At 37.1% G+C, this 18,250-nt stretch overlaps 1 protein-coding gene across 5 annotated transcripts in view; it reads right to left on the bottom strand.

The window, feature by feature from the left end:
• The window catches only part of LOC128988015 (DNA topoisomerase 2-binding protein 1-like), a 172,123-nt gene that overhangs the window by 97,673 nt on the left and 56,200 nt on the right, over positions 1-18,250 (bottom strand). For all 5 annotated transcript variants that reach the window (XM_054409186.1, XM_054409183.1, XM_054409182.1 and 2 more), the window contains 6 exons: positions 7,148-7,227; positions 6,139-6,302; positions 5,285-5,411; positions 4,001-4,109; positions 3,468-3,566; positions 1,767-1,951 (listed from right to left, as the gene is read on the bottom strand). In XM_054409186.1, the coding sequence (XP_054265161.1) occupies positions 1,767-1,951; positions 3,468-3,566; positions 4,001-4,109; positions 5,285-5,411; positions 6,139-6,302; positions 7,148-7,227 (764 nt within the window). The remainder of the gene's footprint in view (positions 1-1,766; positions 1,952-3,467; positions 3,567-4,000; positions 4,110-5,284; positions 5,412-6,138; positions 6,303-7,147; positions 7,228-18,250) is intronic.

The raw sequence follows: 18,250 nt of genomic DNA, 5'->3' as shown, positions 1-18,250 counted from the left end.
AACCTAACTACTCACTAAAATTCATGTTATTTAAATAGGAAATAAATCTGAAAATTTATAGGGAATATTTTAGTAGAAATCAAGCCGGGTAAATGGAAATTCGCTTAGTATGCAGGTTTGCTGCGACGGGGGTATTTTTTTGTTATTTTATGGTTTTTTATGGGAAAATAACATAATTTACAATAACTTTTGAACCGTAATTTTTACGGAGATGGGATTTGTACCATTCTGTTCAGAATTTAAAGGGCTATAACATACTAAATGTTTCATCGTTCTGGCCATTTTCAAGAAAATCTGATTTTTTCGTTATTTTATGAGGTTTTTATGGGAAAATAACATAATTTACAATAACTTTTGAACCGTAATTTTTACAGAAATGGGAGTCATACCATTCTGTTCAGAATTTAAAGGGCTACAACATACTAAATCTTTATAAAAATCGTTCAGGCCATTTCTGAGTAAATCCTATTTTTCCGTTATTTTACGGGTTTTTATGGAAAAATATACATTAAAAATCAAAATTTCTAAAAAATGAAAAAACGCCTGGAGATACTATGGATTAGAACCTACACACCAACTCTTAGCCTTTTAATTAGAACTAATAGTGTCCAAGAAAGGAAGCGGGACATTGAGTTTATGAGTCGTTTGCATCTTCATCTAGCGCTTGAAAGATAAATTTAATTAATTAATTAAATGAGCAACAATTTCCATACATAATATACACAAATTTACGTCAACTATTAATGCAGGAAAAATAAATAAAACAAATCACATTATTGAAGACCGTGTTATCATAAGTTAAAGTAAACAGCTAATTGGTCAACAAGCTGTTCTTTATCTCTACAGCTTTCCATTTATTTTATTACAAAAACAGCAACTGCTTAGTTAATAATGGTCCGATCTTAACAATCTTTGCACCATCTTATAGTAAATAAAATTTTCCACCTTTTGTTATCGAGTAACATTTTTTTAAAACTTAGTTTTTAAGATGTTAAGCTTTGAAAAAAAAAATGGCCCTCACTTTGAAACAGCTATACATTTTTCATTCATATTTTACACAAAGGTAGTGGGCAAAACAATAAACGTATTTGCTGAATTTCAAAGCTATAGCTCGACGGTTAAGGAGTTATGAATGTTTTTGTAAAAAGAACATACAGACAGACGCTAAACGGTTTGAGATAGGACACATGTTGTATTGTATGTTTTGCCTGTTTTGACCTCCCAAATAATCTGGTAAATTTTGTCCTAGTCAAGGCTGGACACCCTGTATATAAGTAGATACAGTAAACCTTCGATAGTTCGACACTCCTTGTAGTTGAACACGGGCTGAGCTATTTTGTCAAGTGATATTTAATGGTTACTATTGTAATGTAAGCTGACTTGAAAATTAATTTGTCATTTAGTGTTGACTTGAGACCTAACTAATAAACAGTGAAATTGATGAGCTTTTTAGTATTTTATAATAATAATAATATAAATATTAATATCACTTTATAAATTTGAATGATTTCCATACAAGACTTGTGTTTTTACATTCCTGTATATTAAACTCCATTTACACCTTATAGTTCGACATTTCAATAGTTTGTTGTCCAATAAGTCCACAAAGTGTCCAACTATGGAGGTTTTACTGTAGATGCCTCCTCTGGAAAATTATCCATATTTAACTTTAGAAAATACACTTTTATAAAACCTTACATCAACACTTCCCTAAAACTGAAATCAACATTTGATTCCAAATATGTTTTGTTGTGGAGTTCTCTTACCAGCCACAGGGGTGTTACTACTTCCATTGCAGTAACATTAGGCACAGGAGTTTCTACGGGCACCACAGCATAGTCAGGGACTCCTTTAAAATTGGTTGCCACAACAGTACCTCCAGACTCTTCTATGGCTTCCACAATGTTTTGGGTTAGTTCAGTATCGTATCCAACCACAAGGAATTTCTTGCCTGCAACAGTCGGCATTGGAAGAGTATTATTCTTCGGCAACACTAGCTGCTTGACTTTCTGTCAAAAGCCAATGACTTCTTCAGTTTAGTGATGGTCGGATCCAGATATCGAACTACCAGATCCGCCGGATCTGAGCTAGAACCGACGCCCGATCGGATCCACAAAAATCGGATCTTGGGCTGGATCCGGTTTTAATGGATCCAATTCTTTTTTCTTATTTAAAATATTAAAATTTAAAAAAAAATAGTTTTTAAATTTTTTCTAATTTAATTTTTTTATTCTATTAACACAAAACATCATTTACAAAGAACAATTCATACATAAGAACAGGTGTTTTGTCATAGTGATGTATTTTAAAATAAAATTAATAGTGACTATCTGTGTCCATATACAAGACTATCTGTATCCATGTACAAGACTATCTGTATCCATGTACAAGACTATCTGGGTCCATGTACAAGACTATCTGGGTCCATGTACAAGACTATAATATGTATCCATGTGCAAGACTATATGTGTCCATGAACAAGATTAACTGTGTCCATGTACAAGATTAACTGTGTCCATTCATATACAAGACTATCTGTATCCAAGTACAAGACTAACTGTGTCCATATACAAGACAATCTGTGTCCAAAGATAGTCCTGTACATGGACACAGACAGTCTTGTATATGGACACAGATAGTCTTGTATATTGACAAAGATAGTCTTTGACATTGCCTACCCATATGAGTTATTGACATTTACATATACTGTCACAGACACATTACCTAGCCATATGAATTTTTGACATCAAAAAATACTGTAAAATTGCCTGGCCATATGAGTTATTTAAAAAACCCAACCTTGGAAAAAAAAGTATATGGATCCGGATCCGAAGATCCAGATCCGGTACAGACATTTTCTTGGATCCGCCCATCACTACTTCAGTTGCTAAATTATGTTATTTTTAACCTAACAGATCTGGGTTTTTTTATCTTTTTTAATTTATTTTTTTTTAAAGAGGTTGGCGGCCTCTTTTAACCTTGCATTTGCCCGTCCACATAGACTACAGATCTGTGCGTGGAATGTATCCAGCAAAGCAAGGGGTGAGCTGGTACAGTACAAAGGTGAACTGTACTGATAAAAGTTTGTGGTAGTGACCAGGATCCGAACCCACGACACTACTGCCTTGGGCCCGAAGTCCGCGACGCTACCAACTGAGCCACCGACTCGCCAATTTTTTACAGATGTTTTTACTGTGCACATTATATTTTTAGAAGTTTGATGAAGTTAAATGAATGACATTTTGTACTAAGTAACTATTGATATTAGTCACAAATCACTTTCATTAATTTAGATCAGCAGTAATTTTGTAACCAAGTCCATTCTTCTTTATATTCTAGTTAATTGCCTTTAAATTTGGTTTATCAACTTACAATACAATACAAATCATCTTTAACCCCCTTATGTAGCAAAGAAATAACAAGGGACCCAGTATAGATTCAACATACCCAGTAATTAAACAACTTACCCAGAAATAAGTCAGGCACATATGAATCCTGGCTTGTAGTTGTTGAGTTAACAGATTGATTTTGGTTTGACTTCATGGGCGACACATCAGATTTGATATCTAGACAGTCATACACAATTGATTGGTTAAAGCAAAGATTAAACAATTATGCAGGATTGATATTTTTATAACAACCTCCAAGCAACATAAGTCTTTAAAAGGATTTAGCATTTATTTCTTACCGAATAAGATAAACAAATCACAATCGCAATATTGGAATCATGGTACATCTAACATTCTGACTAAAATTGAATTTTCATTATTGACAAATTAGTTTTTTTCAACTTGAACTAAGTGATTAAACAGAAAAAGAAAATACAAAAAATATATCCTAATTTGATCATAATTTTTTTGCAATTTTATGAGAGGTTTCTAGATTTTTATTTACAACAGTCATTAAGGTTCTTTAAATTCAATTTTTGTAAATCCAAATGTTTATTCGTTTTGTCTGGTCATTATTCCATAATGGGTCAGTTATATCTACATCATCATACTTTCTTTGATGAACTCTGAGAAGAGTTTTCTATTGACAGGGGGCTCAGGAGGGGGAGGCATCTTAGAGGCTGCACTGTCATCAGTTGGGGGTTTCAGCAGCTCCATTCCCTTCAACATAAATTAAATTATACATTTAAGAGTAATTTAACCTTAAAACAGTAAATAGCTTGAGTACTTGAACAGACACGGTATGGATCATAAACATATAAATAAGTTACTGGCCCGAAAGTATACATTATTTAACATTGCTTACATCTAAACCATATGTTAATGCTATTAAAGGCTGTCTCAACCTATTGTTACAAGTCAGGAGCCCCGCGCAACAATAGCCAGGCGCCGTCAAAAGGGTTGTTTGTCTACACGGGGTTCTCCGAAAGACAATAGACCCATGTCAACGGACTACGTCAATAGGGTCTTTGACATCCACTAGAAGCTTCCACGGTGATCTGTAAACAGCTTTGTTTGGGCTACTAGGTGTCTCCAGTGTCTCCAGAATGTTCCACGGCAAACTTATATAAGGGACCGTCTTCCGGCACACGGCAGTTGAGTTGAGTTGAGACTTCCGAGAATCGTCACGGCAAGCGCCCGTCGGTGTTAGTGACCAGTGCTAGTGGAGTGGCAGTGACAGTGTAGTGACGGTGTAGAGACAGTGTAGTGACACTAGTGACAGTGTAGTGACAGTGTTGTAACAGAAGTAGTGATAAATCCTGTAGAGGCTAGCTGTAAGTTGAAACATTGTAAATTAGAATAGGCTTTAGCTAGGTTTAGATAGGGTTAGTTAGGTGTTAGGTAATTCTAATATTTGTAAATAGATAATAATTAGTGTAAATAAATAGTTACTATAAAATCGCCAAGTTTTATTGTAAAGAACCTGTTAAGCCCGCAACACTATGTTGAGATGGACGATCTGACCAGCAGGACAATGGCTAGGCCGACCCTCTCCAGCCTCAGAGTTAATGTGTTACAGCAAAACTTTCACTCTATTATATAGGTACTGAATATAATAATTATATAATGATAATTATTTTGTTTCGGAATATTTTTCTCCATACTTTTATATTTCTAACATAGAGAAAGTTTAACTGTAACTGCACATCATCACATCAATTATTTGTACTTAAGTTAAGCTTGATTATCTTTCAATTTTAACAGTAACATCTACATTATTCAAATAATTATAATTTTTAAAGCAATATTTCAAGTCATTTGAATAATAAAATTTGTTTGTATTCAATGCAGAGTAATATTACAGTATAAAGGCCTGACTCAGAGCTTTAATTTACCTTCTGACTGAGGGGAGAGGGGGGCTCGGGCAACCTCTTTGGTTCTAGACAGTGATAAGATTCCTCTGTAGCAGGAGCTCGCTGTTTGATAGAAGCTGCCAACCACTCCAGGCTAACAACATGTGGTCTGCAACAGTCATCATTTCATCCTTGTGAGTCCTAGAGGTCTACAGTTTTTTTTTTATCTACAATCTTAAATATTAAGGAGAAAAAATGCATAAAGTTAAACGGGTAAAAATTAAAAATTTTGCAAACATCAACATTGCATTGACCAGTTATCTGGTTAAAATTAAAAAATATTTGAAATTTTTAAAGTTTTTTTAGATATTATTTTCTTGTTTAAAATTGTTTTAGTTCTATCCACACAAAACGTTCTTTATAAAGTACAATTCATACATAAGAACAGGTCATAGTGATGTATTTAAAAACAAAATTAATATTGACTATCTGTGTCCATATATAAGACAATCTATGTCCATGTACAAGACTATCAAGATTCCATGTACAAGACTATCTGTATCCATGTACAAGACTAACTGTGTCCATATATAGGACAATCTGTATCCATGTACAAGACAATCAAGACTTACTTATTTAAACCTGCTGGTAAAATAAAACCTCTTTTGCGAATTCTGTGAATTTTTTTGCAATCACAGCAACATCAGTGAACATATCTTTTGATTGTGACAAAATTTGAGATAATTTCCACGATAGCGGCAACATCAGTAATGATTTCCAGCGATTGTGGCGAAATCCGTGATGATTTTTGAGGGATGAATTATCAAGGTTGTACTGTATTATATCTTACATTTCTATCAAAGTGATACTGAGGGATGCTGTACCATGATACTTACTTCTGAGCAAAACCAGATAGTGCTTTCACATCATCTATTACAAATTCACCAAGTATAACGTGAGACACACTATCTGACATTTCGGAAAACACTGTTGCTCCTCCCAAGCTGAGAATACGAACTAACTTCTCTAAGTCCATCCCTCTGTAACCACTCAGATATACCTGCAGCAAACATAAACATTATTATTGTTAACTGTGTAAGTTTAAATATAGCAATAGAAATTAGAGCATCAATGGAAATATACTTTGGAAACGTCAATATGTTTGGCAGTTTCTTTTTAAACAAAGCTTTCTTTAATTGTTTACTCAAACACAAATATATTATTAAGACAAATAGTAATGATAATTACAAAAAAATGGCAATTTTTGATAATAAAGGGGTCAAAAATATTGATAATATAGGCCTTTTAGGCAATTAGTCCAAAAACTCCCAAATCTCATGAGCTAGTGATGGGTCTGGTTGCTGATTTTATTGGTTCGTTTTCGTTAGTTGTTTTAATTCCCAATCACATAAGATAAAAATTATTTGTTATAATCTAATTTAGTTTACATAAATAAAATCAAAATTTGTTAAACCCTGTACCTATTTGATCAGTGGTAGTTTCCAAATGGCGTGTTATACTTTCTCTTTATTATTTCATTAGTGGTCATCATCAGAATGTTTATCCTTTGTACTGTGTTTAGGTCACATATTGGCTTGATTTTAAAAATATGCTATCTACCAAGATTCTTTGTTTTGTTTACACATTTACGTTGTTATTTTGTAACCATTTTGGCAACCCATAAAGCCAATATTGAAATTTAAAAACTGTGAGTTGCTTTTAAAATATATTGGCATTGTCAAAATTTGAAATTGTTGCGTCCTAAAACTTCCAAACATTTGTCGAAACAACCTTGGTAAGATTGGCTAAAATATGTTCAGCCGTTATGAGTGATAGTATTAGAAAGTTTGCATTTAAGTCTATCTTAAAGAGCTTCGCTCAACTACATACTACAGTGAATATTACCTTGCATCCATCGACAAAGGATCCTGCTTTTTTAGCCTCAGATATGGTCAGAGAATTCAGGATTTGAATATGATTGTTTCCTAAAAATAAAGAGTTCAATATAAACAGTGGCATATTTTAAAATACTGAATATTAAAATCAATTATATTAAGTTATTTTGGAGGATGAGAGAAACACTAGGATTAGAGATTCGCCTCAGAATTATTAGATTGAGCCAACCACTATGTTTTGGAAGGGAAATAATTAACTCCACTTCAAATCAACCAAGTGGCATAGTGTTACGCTGCGTTTTATGGGGGTGGGGTTTGGACCAACTTTAAGTAACACACACTTTCCTCTTTAAAAATACAAAAATAACCAAACTGATATCTAAATTAATTAGTTATATAAAAAAAACTCTACGTCCGTCATGCTACCTTAACCGTTAAACTAAAAATAAATAAGGAACGTGTTGAGTAATTTTCTGCTTTGCTTTATAGCTTTATTTTTTTAAATTGTTTTTGAGTGTAAAACCACGAAATGATACAGTGTTGCACAGTGTCGGGTGTGGTGGTGGGAGGGACAGAAGTTGGCCAGGAGCAGGTGGGGGAACAAGTGGACGATTTACTACTGCTACTAACAGGTCATCTTTAATGGTCCTTAATATGTTTGGTCTTTAACAATGTAACTGTTATTTATTTATCTGAAGTTTTTTATTAGTTATAAATTAAATCAGTTTTGTTTTAGTTCAGATAATTTATTTTGTTCTTTTATTAAATCGTCTATACTATTATAAAATTGAGGTGGTGTGTGTTTGTCTGTCTGTCTGGACGGCTGTCGCCACTAAAATACTAACCCGATACAGCCAAAATTTAGCACAAAGATGCGCATATCTAGAAATGTCATAGGCCTACTTCCCCGAGTTCCTACGTCTGAAGTTTTGATGTGAGGTTTTCAAAAGTAAATATTAATAATTAGTCTTCATGGAAGCATGAGAAAATTCACAGTGTTTACCTTAGCGTTGACATTTCAATGTAAAAAATAAGAACTGCCAAATGCTTATTTCACAATTTCAGACATGTGATCCAAACAAATGAATTAAATATAATATTTGACACAACTATGTGGTAGGTTTATTTATTCTAAAACTTTGTCATAGATTATTTATTTATTCTTAAATGTCATTGATTATGGAAATAAAAAATATTCTATAACCGTTGATGTTGCTGTATCAACCAAGGCTCTGCTTTTGATCTAGAAAGATACCGGTAACCGTGTTTGGTACCGGTTTTGTACAGAGAACTGAGGTACGTAACAATGTACACCATAACAAAAAACATTGGCTTTCTGCTGACCTTAAAGAAACAAAAAAAGGCTTGAATGAACTCAGTCGTATAGCCAGAAATTCAAAAGATAAATATTTAACTGTTAAAGTAAGGCATGTCGCACACTGAGTCCGCTCAGTTCAGTCCATTCCGCAAATTTCAAAAACCATGTATTCAAATGTAGAGCCGCACACTGGGTCCGCTCAGTTCAGTCCGCTCCGTCCGTCTCAGCCAGTTTTCAGTTAGCGAGCGATTTGTACGTAAGCGACGGAAGGAACAGAGGTGCCGCGCATGTGCAGTTCAGTGCAGAGTCGTAGTAGGCCTACTGTATGATATTTATTAAATATGAGTTTTGATGAACTACTGATTTCAGTAGTATCCATTGTTGTACGACCTGTCACACAAGGATTATTACAACTTTACCATGAAGGAGGCTTGTGGGAGGAAATTTCATTGATACATTGAAAATACATTGATGCTGTGAACCCATAATCGTCTCATTTTCCTTGCAACTTTAATTTCTTAGCAATTTCTTCGTCACTACTGGTGGAACTCTCATAACAACTAGGAAATCTCGACACAAAAAATATACTTGTGAACAATGTCAGTGTATATTGTCCACTGGCGTTTGGCTCTCAAAAACGACTGAACTGAGCGGACCGAACTGACGCAGTATGTGGGAAAACTGCCGGAACTGAGCTGAGCTGAGCGGACTGAACTGAGCGGACTAGTGTGGGACTTGCCTAAAGCAAAAGAATCAAATTTAAAAAAATGCTGTTCTAGAACGGAAAAACGTTTTTTAAAGGGGAAAATACATAAATATTCTAATATAAGTAAAACAACTTAGGAAATTATTAACTCTGAGGTCGGTAACAAAAACTCTAAAACTGAAATCCCTAAACTGGAAAGCAATAGGAAAACTATTACAGACCCTGGACATATAGCAGAATCCTTGAATATATTCTTCAATAGCCTATCAGTGTCAAATTACATTGTTCCACAGCAGAGTGTGTGTGGTCTGCACACAATAGATTGTAAATATTTTTAAAAAAGCAACAATCCAACATTCTCTAAATTTAAACCAATCCGTGAAAAGATCTAGAAAAAATAATTGACAGCCTAAAGAATAAATACAGTAGTGGGTATGACGAAATACCTCCAATACTTATTAAAAGAGCTAAACAACAACTGATCAAACCAATTGCACATGCCATTAATGCCTCTTTTCTCGTGGAAGTTATTCTGAGAAGCTGAAATTCTCAAAATTAAAGCCTATTTACAAGAAAGGAAATAAAGCAAATCCTCTTAATTACCGGCCGGTAGCGATTCTTCCATCAATATAAAAAATATTCGTAAAAGTAGCATATAAAGAGAGAGTCATTTCTAGAAACAAACAATATTTTAAAGCAGCAACTGATTTGATTGAGTCAGTTATTAATTCAGTCAATAATCATGAAAAAGCGATTGGAATTTTTATAGATTTGAGTAAAGCGTTTGACTCTGTTTCCCACCCAATTTTATTAGACAAGCTACATAGAATTGGTATTAAAGATAGAGCTTTTGATTAGGATAAAATCATATTTCACCAATAGGAAACAGTTTGTCCAAATCGTAAACCTTTCTAACAACTTCAAACATTATTACAACTCTCAACTTTTAGAAATTAAAAATTGCATACCACAGGGATCAATACTCTCAACTTTATTGTCCAACTGTTACTTGGTAGACATACCAACACCGACTGGCACAAGTAAATTAGTTCTATATGCTGATGATGCCACTTAAACAATATCAGATAAAACTTTTTAGTGAGACAGAACTATCAGTTAAGAATAATATGGCCACTTTGACTAGTTACTTCACTCAGAATAATTTAGCAATAAAATAAAAAAACAATTTTCATTAACTTTAAAACCCCACAGTCTGCAAAATATCAATCTGATAGTCTAAATATTGGAACAAATCAATTAATTAGTAAAACAAACAAAACTAAATTTTTAGGTCTAACAATAGATCAAAATCTAAACTGGAACTCCAATGTCCAAGAATTAATTGCTAAAATATCTTCAGGTGTTTTTACCCTTGGCAGATTGCAGTATTTCTGTGAAACTGAAACCTTAAAACTAGTTTATTTTTCATATATACTTAGGGATGGGCGAGTAGTGTTTTTTTGAGTCGAGTCAAGTCGAGTCGAGTAATTAGCCCTAATACTCGAGTATCGAGTCGAGTCGAGTCGAGTAGTTCACGAGAAAATCTACAATTTTATTTTACATATATTCCATCTTCATTTTTACGAACAAAGCATTTCTCAATTCACCAAAAATAGACCTGGTTAAAAACTTTTAAACCATATAAATATGTATGTGTATCAAACTTATATTTTGGTGTTAAAGGTTTATTATTAATTGCAAAAAAACAATTGCAAAAATATGGAACTAAGTGTTTATTTTAAAATAGGCCTACTGTAAATGTTTGACTAAAGCATGAGATCTAAGAAAGTTTCCTCTAATTTATAAATAGGCTTATAAGAGTTTATCTAAGTCATTTCTCAGTTTTTGTATTTATTTGAAATTCCATGAAATTGTCTTAGTTAACTCATTAGTTTATCATTTTTTTTTTTAATTACGTAGCCTACTGTTTAACTATGAAAAAGTCACCAAGTCTAGCTGAAAACATATTCATAAATGAGGATATTTTTGAAATACAGAATAACTAATCAGACAAAATTTTTAACACTTTTACTTCTTAACTTTTTTTCCTTGAAAATGTTAACAGTTTTTCACTTATTTTTAATAAAGATTATCACTTATAATTGTTTTAAAGGAGTCCAGATGTGTGAACTTGAAGAGCAGACAAGAGACATACGTCACTGCCACAAAAACTCTTCTCTACTGTGAATGAATGAACTGTTTATTGTGTGAAGCCCCGCCCACCGTCTAACGGGACATGGGGGAGGAAAAGAGAAAGTTTGGCAGAATTTGCCCTTGTTCTAAAGCCTGGTTCACATGCCCTCCCTCGCCCTCGGCCTCAGTCGCTTGCAGATTTTCATTACACAAGAATGTTAATTATTTTGAAATACTGTAAATGTTTGAATTTGACTATGATGAGATCTAATAAAGTTTCCTCTAATTTATAAATAGGCTTAACTTTTTAAGTATTAATCTAAGTCATTTGTCAGTTTTTGTATTTCTTTTTAAAAGAAATTGCAGTTATACATTAAAAAAATTACAAACATCTTGGCCTACAAATACATTTTGTAAGGAGAGTCTTTTCTCTAGTGAGTAAAAACGATCGTGGTCAAGGAATGAACTGTGCTAAAACAGCACATTGTCAATGTTTACAAAAGTATTTTGACTGAAACCTGAAACCCTGGTATTTTTTAAAGACATTGCATAATAGCCTAAGTCGATGTCTGTGGATGAAAAGTATGGCAATAGATAGGTTTTACTTTTAGCCTACAATAAAGATTATGTTTTGGGACTAAAATCTCCAAAAGACCAAAAGAGTGCTTTTAACAAACATTTCATGGTTTTATTTAGTAACAAAAGTGTTTGACTATGTTCCCGATTATACCAAGAACAAGGTTCGGCAGAGTGGATTCACTGTGAACCGGCCTGTCTGGCCCTTATGCACGACGTCACTATAACCTCCGTGTAGGGGTGTCAACAATGGATCGGAACAATCGAAGTTTTGAACCTGTCTGTAACCTAGTTTTTTTATTCTTTAATACTCATTATTTATAAAGCAATATAAAGCAAGCCTAACTATACGACGATGTTAAAGTTTAATGGTTGAATATAATCTTTCTAATGATGCGTATAGTGCAGGGATTATTAAACTGAAAATTTTGATGTGTTTAGGTTATTTATTTTGTACTAAAAATAAAAATAATACATCAAAATGTCTGACTTATTGATACAGACATTGTTTAGTATAATTAATTTCGTGTTGGCAGGACATTCGCGCACCGGTTGTCTCTTGAGTTGAGTCTGACATCTTGAAATGTAGATTCGTAGATTGTGTTGTGAACCCTTATTGGCTGAAGCTAAAAAATGTCACCGGCACCGTCGCTGTTTTGAACTAGATAGTTTCTAAGTTGGCTATGAAAATTGTTAACCGTGATTACAAAACTAATACCTTTTTTTTTTTTTTAGGGAGAGGAGGGAAAATGCTTTTACGCACACAGGTAGCCAGCCTGTAGTGTGAGACTCCTGTAAATTATCAGACTACTCACTAAAAAACCCCCTCTACTCTGTTGGACACAGACCTGGAATTGTTTGTCACATTACTTCAAGTCTGGCCAACATGTGACCTAAGCCCTCAGGGCTCGCATCGTTTCTGGCATTTAGATTCTTAATGACCTACACCGCATCCCGGTCAAGGTCGATCTTCTTGGCGCGGAGAATACCCTGGATATAATGTGACACACAGGTCCAGTTGTCCTCACCCTCCGTCATAATCGGTATGACCGTGTTCACCGACAGCAGTCCTATTAATTGTTGAGCCTCCAGGCGGGGCCTTTCCCAGCGCTGGCAGTGGAAAAATGTATGTTCCACGTCATCGAGAATGCCTGGGCAGTATATGCAGTCGGGTGACACGGCTTTGCCCATCCTGAACAGGTACGACCGGAAAAAGCCGTGTCCCGTCAGAAATTGGGTGAGGTAGAAGTCCACCTCTCCGTACCGCCGATCAACCCAAGGTTGGACTTGCTGTATCAGTCGCCTGGTCCAGAGTCCCCGTGTCTCCTGTTCCCAGCCCTCCTGCCACAGCTGGTAGGTGCGGGTGCGTTCCTCTGTTCGTGCCTCGTCCTCCCCACGGCGCCGGTAAATTGCCTTTCTCTCCGCCGCCAAAAGTTTGACAGGGATGACTCCAGCAATCACCAGGACGGCGGGCTCGGACACTGTTCGGTAGGCAGATGCTACCCTCAGTGCTGCCTGACGCTGCACTTGGGCGAGCCGCATCCTGTATGCCTCCTTATTTAGTGCGTCTGCCCACACCTCAGCACCGTACAAGAGTACGGACTGGACCGAAGACATTAACAGCCTTCTACGACTGGACCGAGGCCCTCCGACATTGGCCATCAACCGGCTAAGAGAAGAAACCACCCTAGCGGCCTTGTCCGCTGTACGGAAGATCTGATCCCGCCAGCTAAGCTTGCTGTCTACCATGACCCCAAGATACTTGGCAGAACGAACAGTTTGAACCTCGACGGCTCCCACCCTCAACGGCACGATGGTGTCAATCCGTTTTTTTGTCAAAATCACGATCTCGGTTTTGCTCAGAGCAAGCGAGAGACCGTGGTCTGCCATCCATGCGTTTATGGTACGCATAACTCGGTTTAGCTTTAGCTGAGCCAGCTCAACGCTACGTGCAGCTATCAAAGCTGCAACGTCGTCTGCGTACCCAACCAAGGCCGTTTCCTCAGGCATTTCAGACCTCAGAAGGCTGTCATAAGCGACGTTCCAGAGGTCTGGGCCGAGTATGGAACCTTGGGCAGCACCAGAAGTGACACTCATCGTCTGCGGGCCCTCCGCAGTGTCATACGTTAGGAGGCGAAACCGAAGATAATCCTCTATGATGCGCATGAGGTATGCCGGCACGTGGAAGGTGTTCTCCAGAGCATCCAGCATATCGCACCACCTCGCCGAATTAAATGCATTTCGCACATCGAGCGTTACGAGCAGCAAAACCCTGCGAGAGTAGTGGGTAAAATCCTCAGCTCTCATCACGGCTTGCTTCACCTCCTCAATCGCATCAATCGTTGACCGCCCCATCCTGAATCCATACTGACGAGGGGAGAGGTCCCCCGCAGTGACAACGGCTGAATTTAGCCGGGAACGGATCAATTTCTCGAGGACTTTGCCAGCCGTATCCAACATACACAGAGGTCTGTAAGAGGATGGCAGATCTGGGTCTCCCTTGCCCTTCCCAACAAGCACAAGCCTAGCTGTCTTTCAGCACAAGGGGAAAACCCCTTCAACCAGGCAGGCGTTATACATGCTCAAAAGGATCAAGGGGTTGGTAGTCAAAACCTTCTTGAGGACTTCACCGGGCACCCCATCGGGACCAGGAGCCTTGTTGTTCTTCATGGATGTGACGGCCGCCACCAGCTCTTCAGGGCTGAAAAGTGGGACGTCGTCCACCCTTCCATAATCCCGCAGTGGGCGCAACGCGTGAGCCGGGAAAAGGGACTCGACTATCCTCTCCATAGTGACCCTGTCCATGACGGAAGGTGGAGAGCGCGTTCCAAGTTTCTTGGTTACAAGTTTGTAACCCAGGCCCCACGGGTTGGAATCAACATCGTCCCTTAATTTATCCCAGCAACTGCGTTTACTCCGATTGATGGCTCGACGAAGATACCTCCTAGCCACCCAATAAGCATCCGACTTACGCCGTCTGTCTAGGAGTTCTCTAGCCCTGGTAGCAAGTCTTCTGGCCCTCAATGCCGCTCGACGCAATTCCGCAATCTCGGCAGTCCACCAGTACACAGGACGCTTATTGCACCGGTATCTCCTGCGAGGCATAGACTCATCGCAGGCCGAGACAATCAGTTTCATCGTGGATGCAACTAACGCCTCTGCGTGAGGCACGCCAGTTGCAGGATGAACCACCGGCGTTCTTCGTAGGATGGCTCCGTTGAATTTTGCCACGTCCAGTTTTTTAATGTTCCATCGAACGGGCACTTGACGAAACGCTGCCACTTGTCTCTGATGACCATCCAGGACGTCAAAAATTATGTACTGGTGGTCACTGGCCGTGTAATCCTCCAGGACTCTCCAGGCTCTGATCCTTGGCAAAAGAGACTCAGATGCAAGGGTAATGTCTGGGATCGTTCCCCGCATCCCAGGGCGCCGGAAAGTTGGCGTGTTGCCCTCGTTGACGACGAGTCCGGCTCTGGCAGCAAAGTCCAGAATGTACTTGCCCCGGGAATTTGTGAGGGTCATTCCCCACTCGACAGCCCTAGCATTAAAATCCCCACCCACGACGACGTGTCCTGTGGTATTGCGCACGCTCTCTTCTAGGCGGTCAAAACTAATACTGTAGCTATACAGTAAATAAATGTTAAAATAAAATATTTATCCCTGTCGGATGTCGGTATCATCGGAATCAACTTTTGACAATCGAGTCTTGGTACCGATACCAATGTCCAAGTATCGCTGGTATCGATGACGATAATCGACTCATCCCTTTTAGCGAATTTCCCATATAGGGAATAAGCTATTACCGTAGTACTCATGGTAAGACCTGGACGCGGGACAGATTTTTTTTTTCGTTTTGAGGTCCCTAGAGGCCAAAAACACCATCCGTTCAAATTCATATATATTTATATATTTAGATATATATATATGTGTCCGTTAGCACGATAACTCGAGCAAAAATTATCCGATTTTGATGAAATTTGGTACAAACGTGTAAACCTACGTTTATTCGAACAAGTTTGCAATCCAGCATGATCGGACCATGGGAACGGGGGTTTACGGGGGGTTTTATGGGGTAAAAATAGGTTTTTCCTATTTTTTACCCAAAAAACATAAAATTTAGCAATTTCTTTTCAAACCATTTTGTAGAGCTTAAAAAAACAAATAATTTAGTATATTGAAGCGTTATTATGCGCCTAATGGTTACGGAGAAAATTCCAAAAAATTGTAAATTTAAAATTCCAATGTTATTCTTATGGAGAATAAGTAAACTGTTGTAGTTTGCTTGTTTATGAACATATTTTGATCAAATTTGAAAAATATTTTTATTTCTTACTAACTATTAACATTTTACAAAAAAAGAACAGTTTTACCCTCCCTGATGCAGCAAACCTAAGTACTTATTAAACTAATTCTATTTAAATACGGAATAAATGTTATATTTTTAAGTAGACATTTCAGTGTAAATCCAATCAGTCAAATGGAAATTCGCTTAGTCTGCAGGTTTGCTGCGGCGGGGGTATTTACTAGTAGAGCTGTATCGTGACGTAATCGATGCATCGGTATTTTGATGCATGCTGGTTCGAATCGGGATTCGATGCATCGCACTCGCACACCTACACCACTGCCTATCACCCAGTGTCAGCTGTCGGCGCTGTCGCTGTCAGTGAAATGGATGACGCAAGCGATGTCTAGGTTGCCGATTATCAGTAGGCCTAGTATGTTAATATTTAAAGGGGTTAAGGGATTAAATAAAACTCAAACATTTTCCTTTCTTACTATTTATTTGTCAAATATCAATGAAAATAACGAAATTGGCTTAACGTCTACTACTCGACTCGAGTCACGAGTATCTTTAACTACTCGACTCGACTGTCGAGTATTGCCAACTACTCGAGTAATTACTCGACAGTCGAGTACTCGCCCAATACATTCAATAATATCTTATGGCATCTCCTTATATGGTTGTACAAGCTTAAATAATATATATACAATTCATAAATATAAAAAAAGCGGTGAGGCGTATATTAAAATTTCAGTGAAAAACACATGTAAAAGAATATTTAATTTCACTTAAAATAATGGGGCGATGTCTACTTGTACCGGTGTCTAGTTGTACCTGCTGCATTTTGGTGACAGGCGTCTAGTTGTACCCCGTCCAAAGCTGTAGAGACAACTTGACGATGGTGCGGACGTCTAGTTGTCTCTACGTCTAGTTGTCTCTACGTCTAGTTGTACCTCTTAAAAATCTACAGGTACAACTAGTCGGGAACGTCACCGTCTACTTGTACCTCATACGTCTGCGTCTACTTGTACCTACGACTACTTGTACCTACGACTACTTGTACCTACGACTACTTGTACCTACGACTACTTGTACCTACGACTAGTTGTACCTACGCCCACTTGTACCTACGTCTAGTTGTACCTGCGGCTAGTTGTATCTCCCCTTCAACTTGTCACCGGTTTAAGAGATTTATTTTATTTCTTTAAAAATCATACAATCTTACATCAATTTATTATAAACAACTTGCTACAAAAGCCAGGAAAATTTGGCTTGTCTGCAGCTCATTGAGAAACAGTTTGTTATTAGTCTTTCTTTGCTTTTGTTGACGTTATTTTTAATAAATAATTTATATCACTCCAGAGGTTTAACTCTACTACTAAAGGCAGCAAACATGTTTGTGAATAAATATTGGTTTACTAAGGTAGCTTTGGTCTTGTGTTTGATGATAATGATAATAAAAAGGCTTCCCTGATTGAAAGATTGGAAATCGTCTTCGTCAAAAATGAAAAGGCAAATAAAGGTGTGTTGAGATAAGCTTAGTTCTTGGTCAAAACCGCTAAATTAGCATCCCTACGAAGTTATTATTTCTACGTTTATGCTCCTTTTGGAAAGGTTTAACAAAATTAGTGTAAAGTAAAAGCATCCCATTGACCAAACGTATCGCTAGATTTGTTTCTGATCAACATAAAAACTACTATTAGCCTAGTGTAAGATTATGTGGTGGTATTCCTCCTAAAGGTGCGATTGATTTTAAATATTCTATCAAAAAGGGGTCTATTCAACGGCTGATTCCTAACTATTTTGCGACTGGTTAGGTTTCCATTACCCAGTTAAAAAACAATTAATTACTTTTCATCAGAATCTTCGACATGCATATTTTTGGTTGGTTTTAAGAAACGGAAACTACCTCTAGGTTTTACTGTTATATATGGATGCTTCCTTTAAAACCGTACATGCTGGGCTATATTATTTGAACCTTTTTTGGAGTACCTGGTTAAAATCTCCTCTAAAAAATTATGTGTTTCCGCCCATTGGAACTTGTCATAGTACTTACTTGATGATTAATGAACAAATATATTGCCTGTCCTGAACG

Source organism: Macrosteles quadrilineatus, unplaced genomic scaffold (assembly GCF_028750875.1).
Source record: "Macrosteles quadrilineatus isolate MER2022 unplaced genomic scaffold, UCM_ALF_1.0 Scaffold_2__2_contigs__length_208266976, whole genome shotgun sequence".
Lineage (NCBI taxonomy): Eukaryota > Metazoa > Arthropoda > Insecta > Hemiptera > Cicadellidae > Macrosteles > Macrosteles quadrilineatus.
Note: the sequence above shows the minus strand (reverse complement) of the source record. Positions and strands in the feature narration are given on the sequence as shown.